General features: G+C 32.8%; 2 protein-coding genes across 3 annotated transcripts; one reads left to right on the forward strand and one right to left on the reverse strand.

Annotated features, from left to right (window-relative positions):
- The first annotated feature begins 1,398 nt into the window (after nucleotides 1–1,398).
- LOC122400439 (eIF-2-alpha kinase GCN2) lies at nucleotides 1,399–15,995 on the forward strand. 2 transcript variants are annotated; one of them, XM_043401912.1, is made up of 14 exons: nucleotides 1,399–1,779; nucleotides 3,513–3,682; nucleotides 4,566–4,827; nucleotides 5,034–5,274; nucleotides 7,568–7,863; nucleotides 8,209–8,583; nucleotides 8,797–9,309; nucleotides 9,688–9,851; nucleotides 10,191–10,624; nucleotides 11,413–11,689; nucleotides 12,012–12,525; nucleotides 13,920–14,402; nucleotides 14,783–15,669; nucleotides 15,869–15,995. In XM_043401912.1, the coding sequence occupies exons 1-14, from the start codon at nucleotides 1,726–1,728 to the stop codon at nucleotides 15,993–15,995; spliced, it is 4,797 nt and encodes a 1,598-aa protein (XP_043257847.1). In that variant the 5' UTR covers nucleotides 1,399–1,725. The 2 variants fall into 2 exon arrangements, with proteins under 2 accessions (XP_043257847.1, XP_043257848.1); XM_043401913.1 differs by lacking the exon at nucleotides 1,399–1,779 and adding an exon at nucleotides 3,224–3,306.
- Nucleotides 15,996–16,178: 183 nt separating this feature from the next.
- LOC122400440 (eukaryotic translation initiation factor 3 subunit D) lies at nucleotides 16,179–21,145 on the reverse strand. Its single transcript, XM_043401914.1, has 3 exons — nucleotides 20,877–21,145; nucleotides 20,750–20,795; nucleotides 16,179–17,741 (listed from the first exon to the last, which is right to left on the reverse strand). Exons 1-3 carry the CDS (start codon nucleotides 21,141–21,143, stop codon nucleotides 16,273–16,275), a joined length of 1,782 nt encoding a protein of 593 aa, XP_043257849.1. The 5' UTR covers nucleotides 21,144–21,145; the 3' UTR covers nucleotides 16,179–16,272.
- Nucleotides 21,146–23,886: the final 2,741 nt, after the last annotated feature.

Here is a 23,886-nt window from a genome sequence, read left to right on the forward strand (position 1 = left end):
AAAATTAATAAATTAAAACTCCTCTCTTCGCCAGTATCGTGCACGCTAGGCATTTTTCATTAAGAAGAGTTCTTATTTTTATAATATAAACAAAACAGTAGAATTAATAGTTGCAGAAATTAATTAAGTTTCATTTAAATTCATTCAGCTATTTATACTCAATCGCATTAATAATATGCATATGTACGCTCATACATAGGAATAATAAACAAAAATTTCTTTTTTTTCAATAATTAAAATATGATCAGGGGGTCATTAAAAGTGTATTTCCGTAAAATAAATTTTACAAAATTTTTTTTTCATTATGGGTACTTTGCTTATGTGCGCCTACATAGGTCGGAAAGTAAAAATGCCTGAGCAGTCGAGATTCCAAATCGTATGTCGTTGACGGGAGGTCCGATTTCAGTTGTTCAAGAGTGAGAAAGCAAATGTGAGCTTTTCTCTCTCGACTTCCACGAGGCGGTCCGAAATTACTTCGGACAGCTTCGGAGAATCGAGAAAGAGAGCATGCGTCAGTTTGCCTTTGTCGACTTTCCGAAACTCTACGAGCTCACGTATGCGTGATCTGGCATAGTGTGAGTAGTGCACCCGGTGCTGAATCTGGCATCTCTGATTGTAGGTTATGTTACGTCAGGTTCGGTCATTGATAACTAACTGACGGAGTATTAATAACATATGGTTTTGATTCAAAGATGTCACTAAAATACTATTTGCTACATTCCAAATATATTTTCAAACGAATGATAGAAAATATTAACAAATTTTAAAAATTTGTGTGTCTGCCTTTTATTGTTATCTTTAAATATTTAATTATTTAAATATTAAATAAATACTCGAGCATAATTTTATATTACCAGTACACATATTATTTTTAAAGCAATATCCGAAATTGATATAGAATATTATATTACTAATTCAGCGCGAAATACATATGTATGTACCATATATACATATATCTAGATCCTAATATAATGAAGGTCGTTCGACATATAGGTTGGTAAATACATACACAAAAACGACAATATTTAAAGAACAGTATCAATTACTTTTTACACGTAAACGTATTAAATATAATAATAAAACTACAGAAAGGAAATACATTATATTATCTAGAAAATTATACTGCATTAAATTAAACATAATAGAAATTGGATATTTTGTTATCATTTTTATTATAATTGTTATAATATTATAATATTAATACTGCCGATATTTAATTATTATTTTTATTAGTCATTTTAAATTTCCTACGTTCTTGATGTGACAAATAGTAGTTCATATACCGGATACTTCTCGTACTGTGCCGTTACGTAGGTCACCTGTAGAAAATCGCTCATTTATTTTCATTGTCCGTGAAGACAACATTGAACCGTTTTTGAATCAAGATAAACTGTGTGATTAAGGTACTTAGACGCTTTAGTTGATCAACAGAAGAAAAGAGGTAATATTGTTCGCGAGTATTGTGTGAAACTTTTTGTGTAAATTATGAAATGAGATAATACATTTGTAAATTTAAATTTAATTCGAATTATTAAATATTTGTAATGAGCAATTATGTGAGGAAACTTTTTAAATATCGGATGATCTGTTTAAATTGCAACTTCAAGTGACCGGTGTTCTTATCGAGCTTAAGGTTAAGTGTCGAACCACGAAATAAACATAAACATCGGGAGCTGTTGAAGTGCATTAAGGTTAGCAATGAAAATATAACGCAGTTAGAAAAGTATGTCCCGCGAGTCTTGTAAAGATCGACAGGAGAACGAAATTGAAGTTTTAAAGGTGAGTCCTAAGGCGCCAAAATGTTTCTTTTAGATTTGTAATTCACATGTTTCGAATTTGATATTTTTTAATATGATTATAGCTTAGGCATTGAAATATTCTGAATAGCGGTTGTTTTTTACATGTAAAGAACATCGAGTATAGTAAGCAAAATTTTCATTATATAATAATTTACTATTTTTTATTAAAATTCTTCTAATGATGCTAGTTAAGATATAACTACGAATAATTAAAAAACCGAAGCATTTGATGCAATTATTGAAAATTAGTCACTAATACAAGAATCTAAGAAATCGAAGGTTATGTACATTTAACTTTGGAAATACTTGTAAAGTTTTGTATAATATTATGCATAGATTACTAATGTGTTTTTTACTGTTTTTATTAATGAATAAACTCTACCATATCGTCTAAACATTGTAATTAAGAATCCAATCCACTGAAAATATTCTTCAATTCACAATGATTGTTAACAGCTGAAGAATTTAATATATCAAATAATTTATTCAATTTATCTATCAACTTGATAGCTCCTAAGGCTTCTTCAGGAAATACACCTAAATTCTAATACATGTACATGTCTCTTGCAACTGTGTGGCTCAAAACTTAGAATGCTAACTTAACTTTCATTTTATAAAAATTAGAGGGGAAAATATGGGTGTTTAATGTAAGATGAAGATATTTTTTTATCATCAAAGCATACAACATTCTGTTTTAAATTACATGTAATAGCTTTAATGACATATCACATATCAAATAATAGACTGTTAGGTTCTTGGGTTTAATCTGGTTTCCTTCAGTTTTCTAAATGATAATGACTTCAATATATGGCACTCTAGTAATTGCAAGATTATTATTAGCTATTGAAACGTATTTTGCAAGGGAAGAAACTAAAATACTCTGTATAAAGAGTGGTTAAAATAGGGATGCCCTTTAAATTTTAGCTACTCCTTGGTTTTTATCAAGTGGTTAGTCAGGAAGTATGATTGGGGAACCTGACTATTCCAAGGACTCACTGATACTTGACTTATTCTTCGACTTATATGAATAAACAAAGTTATGTCATAAAATAAACTACAAAACTTCAGTTGCTGCCTGAAAACAAATGATTGTATCTTGTCTACAAGAGTACGACCATTTGGAAGCATTGACTTTACTACACTAACTCCCATCTAGCTATACAGGTCATTCCTGCTCAGGGACATCAAATGAATTTTTGTATTTTCTTCAGCCACCTACACAGGTCAAAATAACTGTACAAAGTCTGAGGGACCACTTTTTTGGCCATTTCACTGTAAATTGTAGTAGTAATAAAATAAAAATTAATAACCTAAATGAAGGCTCTGTTTTGAGACGTCCAAAGGTGTACTTTCTTGCACACATCCAGACGTGAACGATCGTGTGTTTGTGACACCTTGCGTCCTGATGAATTCCATTGTTCCATCTGTGATTCGCATAGCGTGTAGTGTAACGTACAATATTAATTAAGTAAAATATATGTACCTACATCAATTACTAAATACACAGGTGTGTTTTACTTGTCAAATTACTGAACGAAAATAAAATTTTCAAGTGTAGGCTTCTAGGTATAGGATCACAAATTATATGTATATCGATATTGATTCATTTACGCTACTTACTATGTTAAAGTACTTACCTACTTGTAAGTTAAAGTATTAAATCATCTTAATTAAATTTTTTAAGTTCTTATTTTCCGGTATTTCATTTTACAGAGTATTTTTGGTGACGACCTTCATGATTTACGACGTGGGAAAAGTAGGCGAAAATGGCAACCACTAGATATGTCCATTACTTTGATACCACAGAGAAGCATGTCTGGCCCAGCTGAAGTGTATGCACAGATCGATTTACATGTAACCTGCAGCGATAAATATCCTGATGAGTAAGTACATTTTTAGTTATTTCATCATACGTTTTTAGTCTGTTCAATGATTCATAAAATAAGTTCTTCATTTTAACAAATTTGAATGTGACATTATACAATGCATCATAATTTCTCACTTGTGTCCGCATCCTCGAGCCTCAATCAACAGATTGGTATTCTTGATTTTCATCCTATTCTGGCCTCTAAAATCTACCATTAAAATTTTATATGCCGGATAATTGGATTATATCTATAATACATATGAACTGATACAAATGAGAAATGTAATTGCAGATTTCTGGTCACACATTATATTTGCGGTAAAGATTTCTTTCTTAAACATGCGTAGGATTTCGGCGGTATATCTACTCACCAAAAGTGATTGTAATTGATCCCTGTAACTAAAAATAATTTTTTCCAGAATGATTAGAAATTTTTTTTTTCCACTGAAAAATTTCAGCACCTACTCGAATTTTTTTCTCGAAAACGCGTAGGATTTCGGGGGTATGTCTATTCATAAAAAATGATTGTAATTGACCTCCACAACCAAAAATAATTTTTCCAGAACGATTTGAAATTCTTTTTTTTCGAAGAAAAGAGGTTTTCCGCAACTCTGTTTCTTTCTGAAACAATAGTGAGATAGTTTTTTGTCTATTCCATTTACTAGTAGTTTGAGCAAAGAGATTTTCAGCTTTTGTTGTATTTTTAGATCACCCAGAATATATTTTGCTGCCTTAACACTTACAATAGAACTGAACTTCTATATTGTGTATGTCACTGAGGACTTTGAAATTCTTGTCTTTGCAACTATTTATCTTACAAAATAACTTTCTCTTTAATAAAATAGTACAGTAGAATCTGTTAGAAAATTTTTTTCCATTGCACGCTTCATAAATTCCAGAGTGCCAAGTATAGAACTACAGAAGAGCAGAGGCTTATCCCACCAACAGATTGCAGTATTATATTCTGAATTAATGGAACTCACGATGCGATTACGAGGAGAAGTAATGATTTTTGAGTTAGCTCAACATATTCAAAAATATCTACATGAGAATAACAAACCAAGCTATAGCAGTTTTTATGAAGAAATGGTTTCGAGGCACCAAGAGAAAATCGAATTTGAGATGTTGGAGAAACGGCTAAAGGAGGATAAAGAAAGACAGGTTAAATAATTTAGCATATTACATGAGCAGTTTTACATCTGAGATAATTAAATAAATGTTAATAGTTTAAAATACAGGTGTTAGAGATTTTAGCATAACTTATCATCTTTAAAGAAAGGCATTTATTTAAATGTCTCTACCTCGATACTTGAAAAATATATACCTATGGTCGTCAGAATCTCGTCGGTAATAAAAAAAAATTGCAGGTATTACAGGATGAAATTCAAAAAAGACAAGAAGCTCTAAAAGCTGAAAATCGTAATCGAAAAGAATCAATTCGTTTGTGTAATGACCGATCAAGTTATCTATCTCAATCAATACCGTCATCTCCTCAAGAGAGATCACGAATTTATTCTCGAAGGAGGTGTGCTAGTAGCTCCGAAAGTTCTGATGGTTTTTTATGCGAACATAAAGGCACAAAGTTGCTACACTTCGATCAAAATAAAGGTGTACAATTTATCATTATCATTTCTTACATTGTATTTCGATATACGAGATGTGGCAATAAAGTTTCGAGAATAATTTTGTTTCCATTCTTAATGGAAACAATATACATAGTTATATCTATCCACTGTGTTGTTTAAACCTACCTCTACGTATAATCGGTCAAAAAGATATTTCAAAACCAATATAATCTATTGGAAAAATAGTAAGAGACGAATATGACAAAGTTTTGATACGAATGAAGCAGAGCAGCACACATGTACACACGGCAAAAGAACACACAATAGGGAAAGAAAACTAAAAATCTATTAATGTAAGTTATGCTTAATATTTTAAGTAAACATAAAATAAGTAAAATAATATTTTAGATTATGTTTCAGTATAGTTTTTAAATAATAAGTATGCAAAGTTTTTTTTTTTTTTTTTTTGCAGAATTATTTAAATGATAGAATAAAAAAGCAGTTATAATTTATTTTTGATATGTCTTCATATACATGTTTCTCTTTTTGAAGTAGTTTTTAAATAAGTTTACAATTTTGTTGCTGCATTCTGCGTCTGTTACCCTTTTGATGATTATGAGCCACTATGAATTGTCGAATGCTCCTACCATGTCTTCAAAAAGTGCAACCACGTATTTGTTTCTCGTCGTTTTTACTCCGTTTCTGAGCGTTCGAGGTGTCTTTAGTGGATTTTTGGCTGTTGAAGCTATATGGACTTGGATGTTCCAGGCCTTTACTAATATACAAGTTCACTCTTTCCACTATTATTATTCTTTCGAATATCTTACCGGTAGTCACACTTTTTGATCACTTTTTTTATTTCATTTATGGAATTCGCGTTCTCTATGTTGGAGTTTGAATATGTGGTTATCTGGTCTCTAATTCTTTGATGTTCTTGCGCCTCTGGGATCGTTTCTGTTTGGGGTACAGCCTTTTCGAAGATTGCCTCTATGGTTCCCTTTTAGGACACTGTGATAGTACTGTCTGGAAGATTAAGACCAGACTTTATGTCTGGAATGTGTGTCTGTTTATTTTTATTCCAGAATTACCAGAAAAAGTTTAATTAAAATCAACGACCTCTGCTTGTGAGTATTGAAGGTGTCCTTTTTACTCAGCTATTGCGGTAAAATAGTTTTTAACTTAAAAATCGATTATTCTACTAGAACATCCCTATATCCATCTAATGTGTCACCTTACAATTTTTATGCATTCGAATAAAAAGTATTCTAAAGGGAACTCATTTTCAATTAATTTCTGAAATTCAAGGCAACACATATGTATAGTCGAGAAAGGGATTCCTTTAAAAGCGATGGTTTCGCATCTGTTTCATTCTCAAAATAAAATTTTTTATCGAATTATTCTCGAAACTTTATTGCCACACTTCGCAAGTATGAAAAAATAAATTTATTAAATGACAAGATTTAATAGTATTTTACTTATATTGGAAAAGTACAACTAGAAGAAATGAAATTCTTGATTTCTTATTAAATTTACATTTAAGTCAGACGCGGCATTGATATACAGAGTGACCCAAAATAAATAGTACAAATAGAGCTAAGGAGATATTACGAAAACATTTTTGTATTTTTCAAATAAATCTTTTACCACTCTTTCCACTTTTCGATCAAATTTTCCTGTAATCTCTACATCTTTACTATATTGTAAGAATAAATGATTTGATTAAATTTATTATAAATTCTTTCATCCAATCAATATCCAACATATTTTATTTATTTAAATAATTACACTTATAATGTGGGTCGATACTTTTGTGAGCAACTGTATGTCCTGAAGTACGACAGTTTTTTGTATAATTGGAAACTTTCTGCTAGGGGTTGTAATCATCTCATTATTAGGATAATTTAACGTCTATTTGATATCGGTCGAAAAACACAATTTCGTGAGGATATAGCACGATTGAATTTGGGCCTTATACATATACAGACCCTCCTAACACAGTCAGTTCCTTTCATGTTACATTGAAACCGTGTTATAAGATACAAAGTCATACAAAAGCGGAGATGTCGTTTTTTAACATAAATTTGCATATATAAAAACAGAAAATAAATTTATTCCAAGAATTTTTAATAAACATTTGAATTTACTAATTATTGCAATTTTTTTTGTCATATTCTATGTAACATAAATTTAATAGAAGTGTATGCTCAAATTTGTGACTAGCTATACCTGAATGAGGTCAAACAGCTGTTGCGAACTCTAATACAAGTTTGGAACTTAAATTAAATATATGTGAAGGTTTAGTAATATCTTGATCTTTATTTAAGTAATATTTACAGATGAACGACAAGTGTATAGAGGAAAATGTATGGGTCATAGTACTAAAGGGTCAGTTGTATATGCAGGCGGGGATATGACAACTGGTGAATTGTTTGCAATTACTGAATGGACATTTAAAATAAATAACACAGTTGATGAAAATAGTATGCAAAACATTACTAAACAAATAGGAAGTCTAGAACAAGAAATAAATCATTTACACAAATTACATCATCCAAACCTTGTACACTATTTAAATATGAAATATCTAGAAGATGGAGATGCTGCACTTATTTACGTTCTTCAAGAATTTGTGGTAAGCATGAGTCAAAGCTTACAAAGATACAAAAAATATTGTTTTATATCGCTTGAATCATTATTTAAATTTTATAACATAAAGCAAAGTAAAAGTTTATTATCTTGATCCAATACTGAGCATATTTTTATGTGAATAACGTTTTATAAATAAAAGTTTATCTTAATGGGAGTTCAGTCGAATAACTTTGTTAGACAAGTAAACGATTAATTCGTCGCTTACATGTAAAAATTTAGTTAATGAAAAATATAGAAAGTTATTGAAGTATACATATAGTGTTACCAAACTAAATTTCTACTTAAAAAGCGGAAAGAAAAATTCTAATTATTAACTATTGGATGTCAGATAGGTACTAGCTGCGCCTTTTTTCTGATGGAAAATATTCCTGTGGACATTGACCTTCTTCGATATCTGGCAAATGGGATCCTCTTTGCTTTGAGGTTCCTTCATGAGAATAATGTTGTTCATAAAGACCTACGCGACACGAGTATCTACATTGATCGCACGGGAACAGTAAAAGTGTCGGATTATTCACTTAATAAACGTTTATCTGATATTTATCAAACATATACACTAGTCGAGCCTGAACAGGAGTTTCCCAGTATTCAAGGAAGAGGTGGAAAAAAAGCCGACATATACCGTTTTGGTGCTCTTATGTTTTCTTTATTGAACGGAGTTATTGTTTCTGGAGACAAAATCGATCCAACAGCGATAATTCAAGTATGTCTTCTCATATTTTAAATATGTTCGTTGTAATATTTCATTAAAATTGTTTAGTGCTATTTGCAATCATTTCTGAACTATGTTTCCATAATGGCATCCATCCGATACATTAAATTTCCTTTCATCCGAAAAGATCAATTTGTTACTGCTAAAAATCAAACGTAAAATGCATTTAAAATATTTCTTTAGCGTCTACGTAATTTGTTTCAGCCTGATCTCCGGGATTTTTTGCTGAAGTGCCTTACCAATGACGAAAGAAAACGCTGGTCGGCTGAACAATTGTTACAGCACACTTTTATAAAAGCACCTCTAGCTCGTGCTCTGTCACCACCAAAAATACCACGTAGAGACGAAAAGAAAAATCATGAGCCAGAGGAGACCGATACAGACATTCGGCAATACGTACCGCCTTTAGGTGGTCATTCAAGAATTACAAATGAATTCGAAGTTCTTGAATGGCTTGGTAAAGGCGCCTTCGGCGATGTCCTGAAAGTGAAAAATAAATTGGATGGTGGAATTTATGCTATTAAAAGAATAGAACTTAACCCGAAGAACAAACAACTCAACAGAAAAATTACCAGAGAGGTCAAATTGTTATCACGCATGAATCATGAAAATGTAGTGCGGTATTATAATTCCTGGATAGAAAGTGCTACCATAACTGAGGAAATGGGAGAAGAGCATATAACACCCACAGTAAAAAAACGGCAGGATCTGTTTAATGTAATTATTGTATTTACTCATTTTTCTTGTCCTATACTGACAACTTCACTTTTATATTTCCGAATTTCATTGTACTTATTATTTCACTGGTTTCTGTAGTAACTAAAATTAATTTTAACAGTAACGAATCTATCAAACTTCTAATGACGTAGTGATCATGAACTAAGATTGTGATGTGCTGTTCACCGATTACCGGTAGGACAAACTTATAGTATTATTGTGTGTAGGTTTTTTTTCCGGGTGTACCTTAATTATGCTTTTATTATAACTCCCTTTTTGTTTTCTTCGTACATGTTTAAACTAGTATCATACGTTCCTTTTCTTTTTTTTGTCTTATTGAATTAATTGCACATTATTATACATTCTTTAATTGTTTAGCACTTGATTACGGATGATATTGAAAAATTGACACCTCCATTGCAAGAAGTTGAGTGGAACGTTTCATACAAATCTCGAACTAATACAACCCTTCCACCAGATAGTGATGAGGACAACAGCGATGCATCTAGTGACACCGATAGTGATGAAGATTGTGCGTTTTTGTAAGATATTGACCACTTTTAAAGTTAATTTATATATAAGGTTACGTCACCCTAGAGAAATGTATTTATTTTGTACAAGCGTTTATTTTAAAATTACGCAAACTAACACTAAGTGTATTTTTTTATGAAAATACGTATTGGTGCTGTAGGATTTAAAGGTTTACTGTTCGAATTTCAAATAAACCCACTGAGATGTTTAGATAGTAAAAAATATTTTAGAATGAAAATTGAACGATATACTTAGGGTATAATCTAAAATTGTAAAAATAATTTTGCAGCAAATAAAAACCTTAAGTGCATGAAAGAATTGTCGCAAATCTGTAATTTATAATTTTTCAGAATGCGGAATCTTTTAACGTTTGATTCTTCCGACGGCATAGAGTTTGAAAGGGATTCAAATTGGCAAGAGCCTGAATCAAGCACAAAAGAAGATGACACCGAAGATACGTATTTGTCAAAGGAAACGACGAGAGAAATTCAATTCATGTACATTCAAATGGAATTCTGTGAAAAGAGTACTCTTCGTACGGCAATTGACGCAGGCCTTTACAATGATCAAGAAAGAGTGTGGAGATTGTTCCGAGAAATTGTTGAAGGTTTAGCGCATATTCATCAACAGGGAATGATACACAGGGACTTAAAACCGGTTAACATATTTTTAGACAGTAATGACCATGTAAAAATTGGAGATTTCGGTCTGGCTACTACAAACATACTTCCATCATTTGTACAAACTATGGAAACTGATAAAGACTCGCAAGTTTTCGAAAAAGGTAAGTCGCAACTAAATGCTAAAATATACGTTGATTTGCGACACTTACACCATCATTACAATAAAACATTGATTGAATGTTTTACTGGCGGGTCCTTAACCGTGAAAATTGTTTAATAGTTTAATTTATTCGCATATTAAAGTGCGGCAGGACAGCCTAAATGTCTGTCGGTTGGCTTTACCAATCGTAATGACTTTGTGGAGCTATGATTCTTACAGAGCACGCTAAACTACCTAGGTGCTTCAGTCCTTTGATCGCTTTCGGTTCCGGCGATTTTCCAAGTAGAACTGTGATACTCGATACTCGATACTTTTAAGCAACGTGACATTTCGAATTAGGTTGGAAGAAATGGGATAATGAAACCCGATGTAATTAGCTTACTTTAGACATGATGCAGTGTGTAGTAGATTTCAAAACAGTCATCTATACTCAGTTCCGCATCATACATTTCACAGCAGTATCTCGAATTTTTATACACTTTTTTGTACAATGACCATGAGTGGCCATTTGAATTTGCGTCCACTAGGGTTAGGAAGCGGCATCTTTTTTATAATATTTCTACCTACTACATGTGACAATCATTGTGTTCTGTTCTTGCAATAGTATTAACAGTCTTAACTGAATCTGTCGTATACTAATTAGAGTTTTGAATAATCTTAAATATTTTTAATAAATTAAAACTACTTTACTAATAATATTGCTTAAAATGTTAATATTTTGTCACGTTTCTAAATTTTGTGTTTATTAACACTTTTATGCATATTATCTGATTGTGCGGAATGCTTTAGGAATCAGTTTTGGCACAGAGGAGGTGGGTTCTCTAACAGGACAAGTAGGCACAGCACTTTATGTAGCTCCTGAGCTTACAACGAAAGCTGCAAAAGCTATTTACAATCAAAAGGTTGACATTTACAGTCTTGGAATAATATTATTTGAAATGTGTCACAAGCCACTAACAACAGGGATGGAACGAATTAACATTTTACTTAATGTACGATTAAAAGAAATTGTGCTTCCGCCAGAAATGCTGCAGGCAAACATGCAATTACAAATCCATATTTTACGGTAAACATTAAGCAAACATCTTTAATTTTTATTTGCTATGTATTTAACTTACGGTATCTGTGCTTCTCATATATTATTCATTAAATTAAATTCTCCATTACCAATAAATAATTTGACTGTCAATTTAACTAAATCAATCATTAATTTTTACATAGCTTCTTTAAATCTTAATCATATTTTCTTGATGTACGATAATCAAAGTTATGCAATATATAATTATAATTACAAATTTATCGTACAAATATCATTTCTATCTGTTATCCTATTTAAATATTTCCTGTTTTGAAGTTAATCATAATAAAAATTAATCTAATAATTATAGGTGGTTATTAAATCATGACCCCAGTCAACGACCTACAGCTCAAGAACTTTTGTCTTCAGAGTACCTACCACCTCCACGACTTGAAGAAACAGAATTGCAAGAAATGATTCGACGCACTCTATCAAACAATCAAACCAAAGCATATAAATACTTAATTTCTTGTTGTTTTACGCAAGAAGTCACACCTGCAGACGACATTACTTATGATATGAATTTACCTAGTAGAGGGCACATTCATTTTTTGTCTTGGAAGAAATACCAAGAAGTGGTAAAGTACAAAGTGATCGAAGTTTTTCAAAGACACGGTGGTGTTAATCTTGAAACGCCGCTTTTGATGCCGAAGTCACGTCAGTTCTGTAGTTTTTCAGATTCTTATGTAAATTTAATGACTCGCAATGGAAACATTGTTTGTATCCCCCACGATTTACGAGCCCCGTTTGCAAGATACATTGTGTGGAATAATGTCGTACATATTAGAAGATATGCTATTGAAAGAGTTTTCAGAGAAAAGAAGGTATTTATTGGTTTCTTTCTATATGTATATACAGGGTGCGGCGCCAAAATCCGGACAAAATTGAATTTCAATTTCTCGCCGTTCTGTTGTTTTTGTTGAGGTCGCGATTGGTGTTCAAATAGCTTGACGCGTGTATTAAACAATCATAACCTCGAAACAGTTGCAATGTTGAAACCAAGTGCAGAATATAACCGAAGAGCCGCAATTATCGAAAGTGTTCACGCTGGGCGTTCAGTGACAGAAATCATTCGGTTCTTCGGGTACCCAAGATCGACTGTGTATGATGTAGTCGCGAAGTATGAGTCGGAGAAGTCCATCGGAGGTTTTGCAACACCGGCAAGGAAAACTCACTCGAAGGTGCGCGTTGTCAGAATGCCAGATATCATTCAACGTGCTCAGGAACTGATTTTGGAGGATCCAGGGCAGTCGATCCGAAAATTGTCATCGGTTGTCGGTGTGAGTGAAAAAACTATGCGTCGAATCGTCGAGGAGGATCTCCGTTACAAATCTAACACAATCAAAGTGAGACAGATGCTTTCTGAAGCTGCTAGAACAAAGCGAGTTGAACTCTGCAACCTGCTTTTGTGTTCCTTAAAAAACAATGCTGCCGGACGTCTCAAGTTTTTTTCTGACGAAAAAATTTTTACTGTCGATGCGAAAATCAATCGAAGAAATGATCGATGGCTCGCCCATGACCCTGAAGATGTTCCCATTGTTTCCAGAACAAAATTTCCGGCGAATGTTCACGTGTTAAGTGTTGTATCCAGTGAGGGCGACATCATGCCACCACATTTCTTTGACAAAGGGGAAAATGTTACAAAAGAAGCTTATTTGCGTGTTCTAACAAATGTAGTGAAGCCGTGGATGGAAACTGTGTCGTCTGGAAAGCCGTATGTTTTCCAGCAGGATGGTGCGCCTGCTCACACAAGTCATTTGTGTCAAAATTGGTTGTCCGACTACGTCGATATGTTTTGGTCCAAAGAATTCTGGCCTCCCAACAGCCCAGATTTATATCCTTTAGATTTCTATGTATGGAGCGTGGTTGAAAGAGACACCAACAAGTTCAGACATCCAAATGTCGCATCATTGAAAACCGCCATTGAAACAACATTCGCCAATATGGACCGCGACGCATTAAAACGGGCCTGCAAACGCTTTAGACCGAGAATAGAGGCAGTCATTCAAGCAGGGGGAGGATATATTGAGTAAATGTGTTCTTTATGATCTTACAAAACAATTTAGCAAAAAAAATTTGTAAATTTCTCCGTTTTTGCAATAAAAATGATGTTTGAAAATAGTTTCTCATTTGTCCGGATTTTGGCGCCGCACCCTGTAGAACTTAACGACGTATTTCCACTCATCATGTATGACTAATTAATATTGAAAATTCACAGGTTCTAGGCTTTCATCCTAGAGAACTTTACGAATGCGCATTTGACATCATAAGCCCTACTGCCAATAACTTTTTGATGGAAGCTGAATTAATATATATTGTCTGGGAAGTAATTAACGAATTACCTCAATTACGAGAACGAAATTTCACTATTCGTCTTAACCATACGTCTTTATTAAAAGCTGTGTTAATGTACTGTGGTATTGACCAAGAAAAATATCAAGACATTTATTCAATCCTTCGAGATGCACGTGACGGAAAATTTTCGAGGTTCCAAATACAAACGCATTTAATAAGTTTATGTTTGACCGATCAAGCTATGGAGACATTATTCAATTTATTTGAGACTGAGAGTTCTGTTGCCAAGATTCAGAGTGTTTTAAAAACAATTACAAGGAGAAAAGGAGATGCTGCTGCGTTAGCTAAAGAAGGCTTAAAAGAAATTGAAATTGTAATGAAGAATATTGAAACGTTAGGTGTGAAGGTAAGCCTGGTCTTATATTAGAAATAATACGGATATAAGAGAAATTAGACAAATTGGAAATATTTTTAATTACTGACATTTTACATATCCTATATATTGAATATATTCTTTGTAGTGTGCATAGTAAATTTTTAAGTTTCTACCTTATGCATAAAAGGAGATAGACAAAATAATATAAAAATGTATTGATTTTTCTTGAACAAAATGAGGAGGCATTTTTGAAAAAGATATAATTGTTTAAAAAAAAAAATTGTATCGAATGCTATTAAAACGCGTTTAAAGTTTTACGAAAAAGGTCGATTTTTTCAAACTTCTGTACCCCTTAAATCTTTAAACTCGTCAATGCTATTTAAAAGTGTTATAAAAATTATCCCTTTCAGTGGCCAGTAGTTGTGGTACCTCTTCTAGTGCATAATATAAACCAACACAGTGGTACAATTTATCAAATAACTTGTGAAGTGAAACGCCGTAGAAAAAAATGTGGTGAAGAGGTAATTGCAGCTGGAGGTCGTTACGACAAAATGCTGTCGTCTTTCAGAAAGATACTTGAACGTACAGGAATGGCCAACAAAGAAACCAAGCAATACGGCGTTGGTATCAGTATTTCATTAGAAAAACTTGCTTCTGCTGTCTTAGAAACATCAGAATCATTAGAAAATAAATCCGGAATTGATGTTGCCATTTCTTGCCTGGGCAATCCTCATCGCGAAAAGGAGATGATTGATCTTCTGAAAGAATTTTGGAGTTTAAGTTTGAAAGTTACGATCTTGGATTTGGCATCCGTTGAAGAAATTCTCGAACATTGCCGAGAACATTCGATTAATCAAGTTGTCATTTTAAGAGCTGGAGAAAAAGGGAGTGTCAGAATTCAGAGTTGGGAACGCGATAGATTTCAAGAAAAGAAGATAGCTAATCAAGAAGTTGGAGAATTTCTCCAAAGACTTGACAATTCCGTGCCAATTTTAAACAGAGCTGAGAGTAAAACAATGACAAATGACAATTCCTTAAGTAACAACAATCCAGTTAACATTAATATTAACTTTATTTTGTCCGAAAGAGACAAACTTTCGGGTAGTTCAAGAAGAAGCTTAAAAAATTCTATGCTTGCACAAATGTCTACATATTTTCAGAGAATTGCGCATAAAATTCCAATTGAAATTTTTGCAGTCTTTTTGGAAATGAGCGTAATCAGAACGATTATAAGTTTTTTGGATATTGATGAAGAGGATCAAAATTTTCTTAAAAGCATACAGGTCATTATTGACAAGTAAGTACTGATTATTTCTAAATTAGGTATTAGCGAATACATTACAATATTGTAACAAATAATATAATACTGTGAAATCGAAAACAGAACCTCAAAGTGTGGAATGGTAATAAAGTTTTCGATTTATTTTTGCCATAAAGAATGTAATTATATGTTCCAATTTCTTATATAACCTGTCTAAATCTGTTCCTTTTTACAGACATCCAAGACATAAGAAGTATATAAAGGAAATATGTGACGAAATGCGGGAGACAAGAAGAGAAAAACTTCATCCTGTACTGATACTCTACAGTGTAATCGATAGTCAATACATGTCTCTATTATGAATAGTTTATCTTTCTTAAAAAGTCTATAAAAAAATGATGTACAAGAAGTCAAAACAAATATTTAATTTGTAATATAAGTAAGTGATTTATAATAAAATAATTTTGTTTTTTACATTGGACAAAATTGGGGAAAATTGTTGAAAGTTAATGTTCAAATAATTTAATTGAAATTTTTTTATTTGCCCACTTTCTTCCTTTTACAAGGTATGCTCATGATACAAATCAATGACTTTTAGGTCAATCATCCTTAGAAGCCGAGAAGAACTTGAGATCTCTATTAACTTTGAAAAGCATCGTTAACAGGCTCATCGTCGTCCTCATCTTCTTCGCCTTCACTTTCAAACGTATTATCCGGGATATCATATAATCTTATCATTGGCTTATTTGGATCTTTCATAATAAGATATTTGCCATCCTTCTGCTTCATACAGATATCAATAATACATCGCAAAATACCCCAAGCATTATCCATGTTAAGATTAATTTGTGTTGCAAATTCATTTGGCTTATACTGTTGAGTACCAAGAATAACATGTTTGCTCGAGTCTCTAACCATAGCCCTTGATACATATCCAAACTTCAGTTGATCCGAACCTGCTAGTAATGCTTGAACAGTCCATTTAGCCAATTTGCATGCATTATTACGCAACTCGTTTGCTAATACAGCACCACGTTGTGTGTCCAATTTCTGTCTCCATTCAACACCATTGGCTAACTTTGAATCCCATTCGTTCAATGCTTTGATTGTTAAAAATTGCATTTCATTATTAGGTCCTTGCATTACAGCATCATGTTCGCACCTTGCAACCAGTACAATGTCATTGTTTAAATCCCATTTTCTGTATCGATACGCGACACTAGCAACATCACCTTCTTCTTCTTCTGAAATAAATGGATTTCCCTCCTCAAATTTATATCGGGCTTCATTAGATTTTAATACTTGCTGAGAAAAGTTATGGTTAATAAATGTAGCTTCTAAAGCTAAGTTTCTAGGAGAATTTAAAGAATTTCCATCATCTTGTGGTGGCTCAACACTGGTTTCATTCACAGTCAGCAAATCAAATTCAGTATTATCTCGTTTGTCAAAGAATAGTTTATCTCCAATTTTCTCAATTACAATATCCCAAGAATAGTTGCTACGTGTACAACACATAATTGTTGCCAAAATTGCATCTGTGGCATAAACATTTCCCTCTGTCTTTGAAAGTTTACGAATTATTGGGTCATCGGTGGTAGTAACTGTATGGAAGATTCTGTCAATTCTTTGTAGTGGTTTTTCACTCTTAACATTTACTCTATCATAAGTTTTATCATAATATTCAAGTGAACCACAGCACAAAATATCTTCTCCGTCTTTTACACTAGGTAAAGATAGTTTTGCTAAGCGTGGGAAATCCATTTCTTCGATAGTTACCCAATCAGGTCTCACGGTAACAGATGCATCGCGAATTTTAATTGGTGGTTGATTTTTATGATTACGTAAACCTTGCTGTCTACCCCAGCGTTTTGTTTGCCCTTTACGTTCTCTTTCACGGAGTTTCAATTTTCCAAGTTGCTGCATCTGACTCAACGCACCCCGTTGTCCTCCGCGACCACGTAGATTTCTTTGATTATGTCGGAAACGACCACCACGTTGGTAAACTGGTTTCTGTACACGGGTTGTATCAACCAGATGGAAAGTTGTTTCATCTTCATCGTGATAGTATGCATATTGACTACCAGAACCAAATTGTGATGTATACTTGTCTAAAAATATTAAAAGTAATAGAATCATACCACTAATGGTTAACACCCTGTATTTGTAGAGAATAGACTTCATCTTCTATAAGTCAGACTTAGATAAGTACAGTAGTGCCCACGTAAGTGACCACGCTCGGGACCGGCCACGGTCATTTATGTGGGCATGGTTACTTCTCAGAATTCAACGGAGATAAGGAAAGAGGATAAGTGCGAGTGAGATACAACAGCTGACACCCGAAACCATATATACAATGTATCGATAACGACCAGCGTCAAGTTACGAAGCCGCTTCGCTTCTAAGAATTGGTGGAGATAACCACGGTCACTTAAGTGGGCAAAAATGCGGTCACTTATGTGGACACTACTGTATTTGCTTCTTTATGCAAAAAATATAAAACCAACAATACAGAACTTCTCTAACAAAAGTACAGACCACTTAACATTAACAATGATGAGAAAGTGTACAACATCAGGGATCATAAAATTGTTAATCTCTTGCCTTATATCAAGCCACATTTATGGTACATATTATAATAAAATTAATAGCATTTTGTATTATTATTTAATATTTCATGTGTTTAAAAAAAATTAATTTCTAAATTTCCTTGTTATAATTTCATTAATTTCCATATAATCAATAAAGGCACACTAAATATTGTTTTAGCATATAAATAATTCAGTGCCCAACTGTGAGATGTGCAGTTACAAATTATAAAGTAAAGAGTTAAAACTTTTAACTTAAAAGTAACAGTTAGCTAATTTAATCACCAAATCTTACAGTACTAGAATTTTTCTTATCAGGAATTATTGCACTTATTACCTTTAACACTATGGTAATGGTATCAGGGTATCACAACTAAAAAGATGCTAATGACTATAAAATTTTGGATATATAGATGTTTAAAAGAGAACTGTTTTATAATTTTGACCTTTACAACAATTACATTTTTTTCTTAATTCATTTATTCATATCTTTAAAAGCAATACACTCCTCGTCAAAAAGATAGCCCAGGTGTGCTATCTTTAATTTCTCAATGACACATGTAAAGATTTACGTTTGTAACATATAATATCAAAACATTATGAGCTCAGAATATGTGGTTCGTTTAAAATAATTAAAAATATAATGATGTTTAGTGTGTAACAAAAAAAATTGTTTTATTTTAAGAACGAAATGATAGCACATATATAATAAGAAAATAATAATCAACATAAATTGTAACTAACAATAATTACTTATCAAACATATGTACTTATTTAATAATGGGTACAATCCCCTTTATTTTCTTTTACTTCTATTGCACGATTTGGTATCGATTTATATAGTTTTTGGATATAATTCTGACTTAACGTATCCCATTCGCGTACAATTGCATTTTTTAATTCTTATACGTGTTGATACTGCTTTCCATTCGCGTATACACTGCGAACAAGTTCTGCCCAGCAGTTTTCAATAATACTAAGGTCCGGGGAGCGTGCAGGCCACGGCAAAACAAATATATTATTTTCATTAAAATATGATTGGACCAATTTTGATGTGTGTACAAATGCATTATCTTGATGAAAGATTTAATCAGGACTAGAAATGCGTTCTGCATGATTATTTATTTGTTCTTTGATTAAATTTATATATCAGACACTATTCATTCTCCCATTGATGAACTTGATACTTGTCTTGCCGAAATAACCGATGCCGGCCCAAACCATCGCGCTGCCTCCCCCTATCTGTTGTCGAATTGCTGACATTGTCTCTTTTCTTATGTCATGAAAATAATATTGGAACCCATCAGGACCACCCAAGTTGAATCTTTTTTTGTCTGAAAATATTACCCTTCTCCATTTCTTTTTTCAATGCACTCTTTCTTTTGCAAAGCATAAACATTCTACTTTGTGTTTCGTTGTTAACGGAGGTTTCTTTTTCAATTTTAGCCTCTTAATATTTTTGCAGGATAGTAGAACTCGATGAACACTTGAAACACTGGCATTAACACTAGATTTTTCCATTATTTGCTTTGTTGTTAACTGCAAGTTGAAAGCTACATGCAAAATTGCTCGCTTATCACGATCAGATAACGATGACGGCCAACCAGTACTTTTCTTTCTGCCGTAATCTTCAACATTTTTTAAGAAATTGTGTATTACTTTACGACTTCTTCTTATTACTTTCGCTATTTTTGCTACTAATAACTGTTGCTGTTTTAGTTTAAGAATTTGCATTTTTCAGACTCGTTTAATTTTTTTCCACGTCCCATACTTAGAAATTTATATAATATTGTACTGTAATCTTTATTCGTTGATAGATCATGAACTACTGTGCAATTTCTAAACATATTAACAGAGTGTGCTATCATTTCGACCTTAGTATGAAACAGTTCTTTGTTGTATACAAAAATCTACGACATTGTGACTTATGTCCAGCAAGCCGCATATTCTGAGCTCATAATGTTTTAATATTATACGTTACAGACGAAAAACTTTACATGCATCATTGAGAAATTAAAAATTGCACACCTGGGCTATCATTTTGACAAGTGTAGATCTTAAAGTGGTTAAAATAAAAAATATCTTGCATAATTTGATACTTATAAACATTGATCTTATGTGAGAAAGCAATTAAAATGATATATAACTCATTGTATAAAAACGAAAGAACGAAATAAGTTTAACATTACTTTAATGGACATAATTCATTTTTATATAAAAAATACTTGAAAAAATTAGAACTACTAAAAGAAACATTTATATAATTTCACAATATACTGTATATGTTAATGCTCCTTACTAATGTAGATAATAGTCAATACTTATTAAAGTAAAATAATCAAATAAATCTTATATCTCAGAGAGTTTACAATTACTTAAATTAGAGAAACAATGTAGACTAACAAAATAAATATTGTAATGCTTGCAATTAGCAAATCAAAGAATAACAACTAACACAACAGAAGTTAACAATTTGTGCTATAGAAAAATGTAAAGTTGTAGGTTACGTCGATGTAAAATGTTATACGTACTTGGAAACTTTTTATCTTGGAAAGTTGGTGTAGTCCAGTCAGATATCTAAGATAGACAGTAATTAAAGACATGTAAGACATTTACAAAACGTTTGTAAAACGTTTTCAATAAACGTTAATTACACACCTTGCCTAATCTGTCGCCTTTCGAAAATGGTTGATAAGGTATATCCTTGAATTGATCAGGTAATTCACAAGGACCCCATCCATCAGGATTGTGTTGAACTGCAGGTGCTTGGAAATGAGCTACCTCTTCCTCTTTCTGAACAGGGTCGTCCAGAATCACCACGTCGTCCGTCATTCTTCGTACTTTTATAACATGAGAGAGGGAAGATGTGATTGTACTATCCACTTGCCGGAAGAACCGGCAACGCCATTGCAGTAAATTGCACATAAAAACCTAAAGATTTATTCATACCGTTCACTCACATTCGACTTCAGTAGTACTAGTCATGTTGAACGAGGAACAGAGATGCCAGAAAAGCACCGCCGGGTGCACACGCACACATGCCAGATACGCGTACGTGAGCTCGTGGAGTTTCGGAAAGTCGACAAAGGCAAACTGACGCATGCCCTCTTTCTCGATTCTCCGAAGCCGCCCGAAGTAATTTCGGATCGCCTCGTGGGAGTCGAGAGAGAAAGGCTCACATTTGCCTTCTCGCTCTAAACAACTGAAATCCGACCTCCCGTCAACGGCATACGATTTGGATTCTCGAGCCGAGATTCTCGACTGCCCAGGCATTTTTACTTTCCGACCTATCTAAGCGCACATAAGCAAAGTACCCATAATGAAAAAAAAATTTTGTAAAATTTATTTTACGGAAATACACGTTTTAAGACCTCCTGATCATATTTTAATTATTGAAAAAAAAGAAATTTTTTTTTATTCCCATGTATGAGCACACATATGTATATTATTAATACGATTTTTGAAAATCAAAATACTTTAAGATTGAAAATTAATAAATTAAAATGAGATTCCCCTCTTTACCAGTATTGTGCACGCTGTGGTATTTTTCAATAAGAAGAGTTCTTACTTTTATAACATAAACAAAACAGTAGAATTAATAATTGCAGAAATTAATTAATAATGATTTTCCTCGATTGTTTTGAAATAACCGGATCAATTGGTTATGACGAACTAAATAGAACTAACTAGAAACAAAGGAAAAGTGATCCCGTTTGCCAGTTTAATACAAAGTATGGGTTGTATCTTAAATTTTAAAAGCACATAGTCGAATATTTTTAAAGGTACAAAACATAGCGTTTCATTGTAGAACAGTAACATAAGTTAGCAGGTAATGTCATAAAACTGTTTTTCCCAGCTATATCCCTTTTTACCTGAAATATAAGGTAAAAAGTACGAGCTACAAGGTACGACTATCCGAAAATCGTTCACATTTTATCAATGTAAATGAAGCGGCCTTTCCATCAGAGTTAAATACAAAATTTTGTAATTTCTGTGAAAACAAAACTTTCAGTAAATGTACGTGGTGCTTGAAATTTTTATGTTTTGACTGTTTTTGTGAAAAGTACCATCCAGATTCATGTACTTCGTACATTGAAAATAACATATGTTAAATGTAATCGGTTAAATTTAACTTTAAAAAAAAATATTCGAAGGTCAGACAAAAATATAATGTCATATTTAGTGTACGATTAAAGTATGATTGAAAAAATAAAAAAAAAAAGTTCAAGCACGGTTCGAACCAGCAGAGCAGAAGAAGTTCGGAACTTGCAGGCAAAGACCTCATCACTCACGCCACACTGATTAGTGGTAAACATAGTTCTATTTCTGAAAATAAGTACCTGTAATAACTTTAATAATATCTCAAAGTAAAACCTAACCCAAAACCAGGTACCATTCCAACTTTTCCTTGTTAGAAACGAGTTTTCAATTTGTCTTAGCGAAAATCGCAATCACATTTTGCACATTATTCTAAAACATTTGTGGTATTCGTTTTCAATGCGATTTAAGTAAGCATGTAATGTATAAGATTTCATTTAATGTTTTCTTTTCTAGAGAAGATAGAGAAAAAGTTTATAAAATTTAATTCGTCCTAAGATTTATATGAAACATTTAAAAGATTTTTTATACATTATGCCTATATATCGGAACAACTATGAAACAAGAGGTATAATCTGTAAGGAGTGAATGTGTGTGGCTAGGAGAACCGTTATCGTTTGCGTCGATAGGAGTGTTTAGTCTAAGCTAGAGTAGGTATCGAGTGAGGTGTTTAGGTTTAAGCTGAAATACGTTTTAGAGACTGCGTCTCGAACGTGCGTTTTGTTTAGATCATTATTATAAGATAGGAATAAGGAAGGGTCGACTTTGACTGCAGGAACGTCACTCTGTATCGAACGTTAGTCAAGAGCAATCACAGTTTTACGTTTATGATTTTTTACGTTTACGTTTTATGTCTTTCTTTTATGTTCTTTATGTTAAATAGTTAGTAAATATTAAATAATATAATTACATAGTTACGTTTAGTGTTCACGTATCTGAATCCGTCCACACGCCTTTGAAATGAGAACATAAAACTTAAATGTAAAGTTTCATTTAAATTCATTCAGCTATTTATATTCAATCGTATTAATAATATACATATGTGTGCTCATACATGGGAATAAAAAAAAATTTCTTTTTTTTTCAATAATTAAAATATGATCAGGAGGTCTTAAAACGTGTATTTCCGTAAAATAAATTTTACAAAATTTTTTTTTCATTATGGGTACTTTGCTTATGTGCGCCTACATAGGTCGGAAAGTAAAAATGCCTGGGCAGTCGAGAATCTCGGCTCGAGAATCCAAATCGTATGCCGTTGACGGGAGGTCGGATTTCAGTTGTTTAGAGCGAGAAGGCAAATGTGAGCCTTTCTCTCTCGACTCCCACGAGGCGATCCGAAATTACTTCGGGCGGCTTCGGAGAATCGAGAAAGAGGGCATGCGTCAGTTTGCCTTTGTCGACTTTCCGAAACTCCACGAGCTCACGTACGCGTATCTGGCATGTGTGCGTGTGCACCCGGCGGTGCTTTTCTGGCATCTCTGACGAGGAACAATAAAACCGCAAGAGTGATTTACAATTATATATTTTTTAAATACATTTAAAATGAATATAAATAAACCAAAACTTTTAA

Source organism: Colletes gigas, unplaced genomic scaffold (assembly GCF_013123115.1).
Source record: "Colletes gigas isolate AHSC1104 unplaced genomic scaffold, ASM1312311v1 Colletes_gigas_Sc00018, whole genome shotgun sequence".
In the NCBI taxonomy this organism is placed as follows: domain Eukaryota; kingdom Metazoa; phylum Arthropoda; class Insecta; order Hymenoptera; family Colletidae; genus Colletes; species Colletes gigas.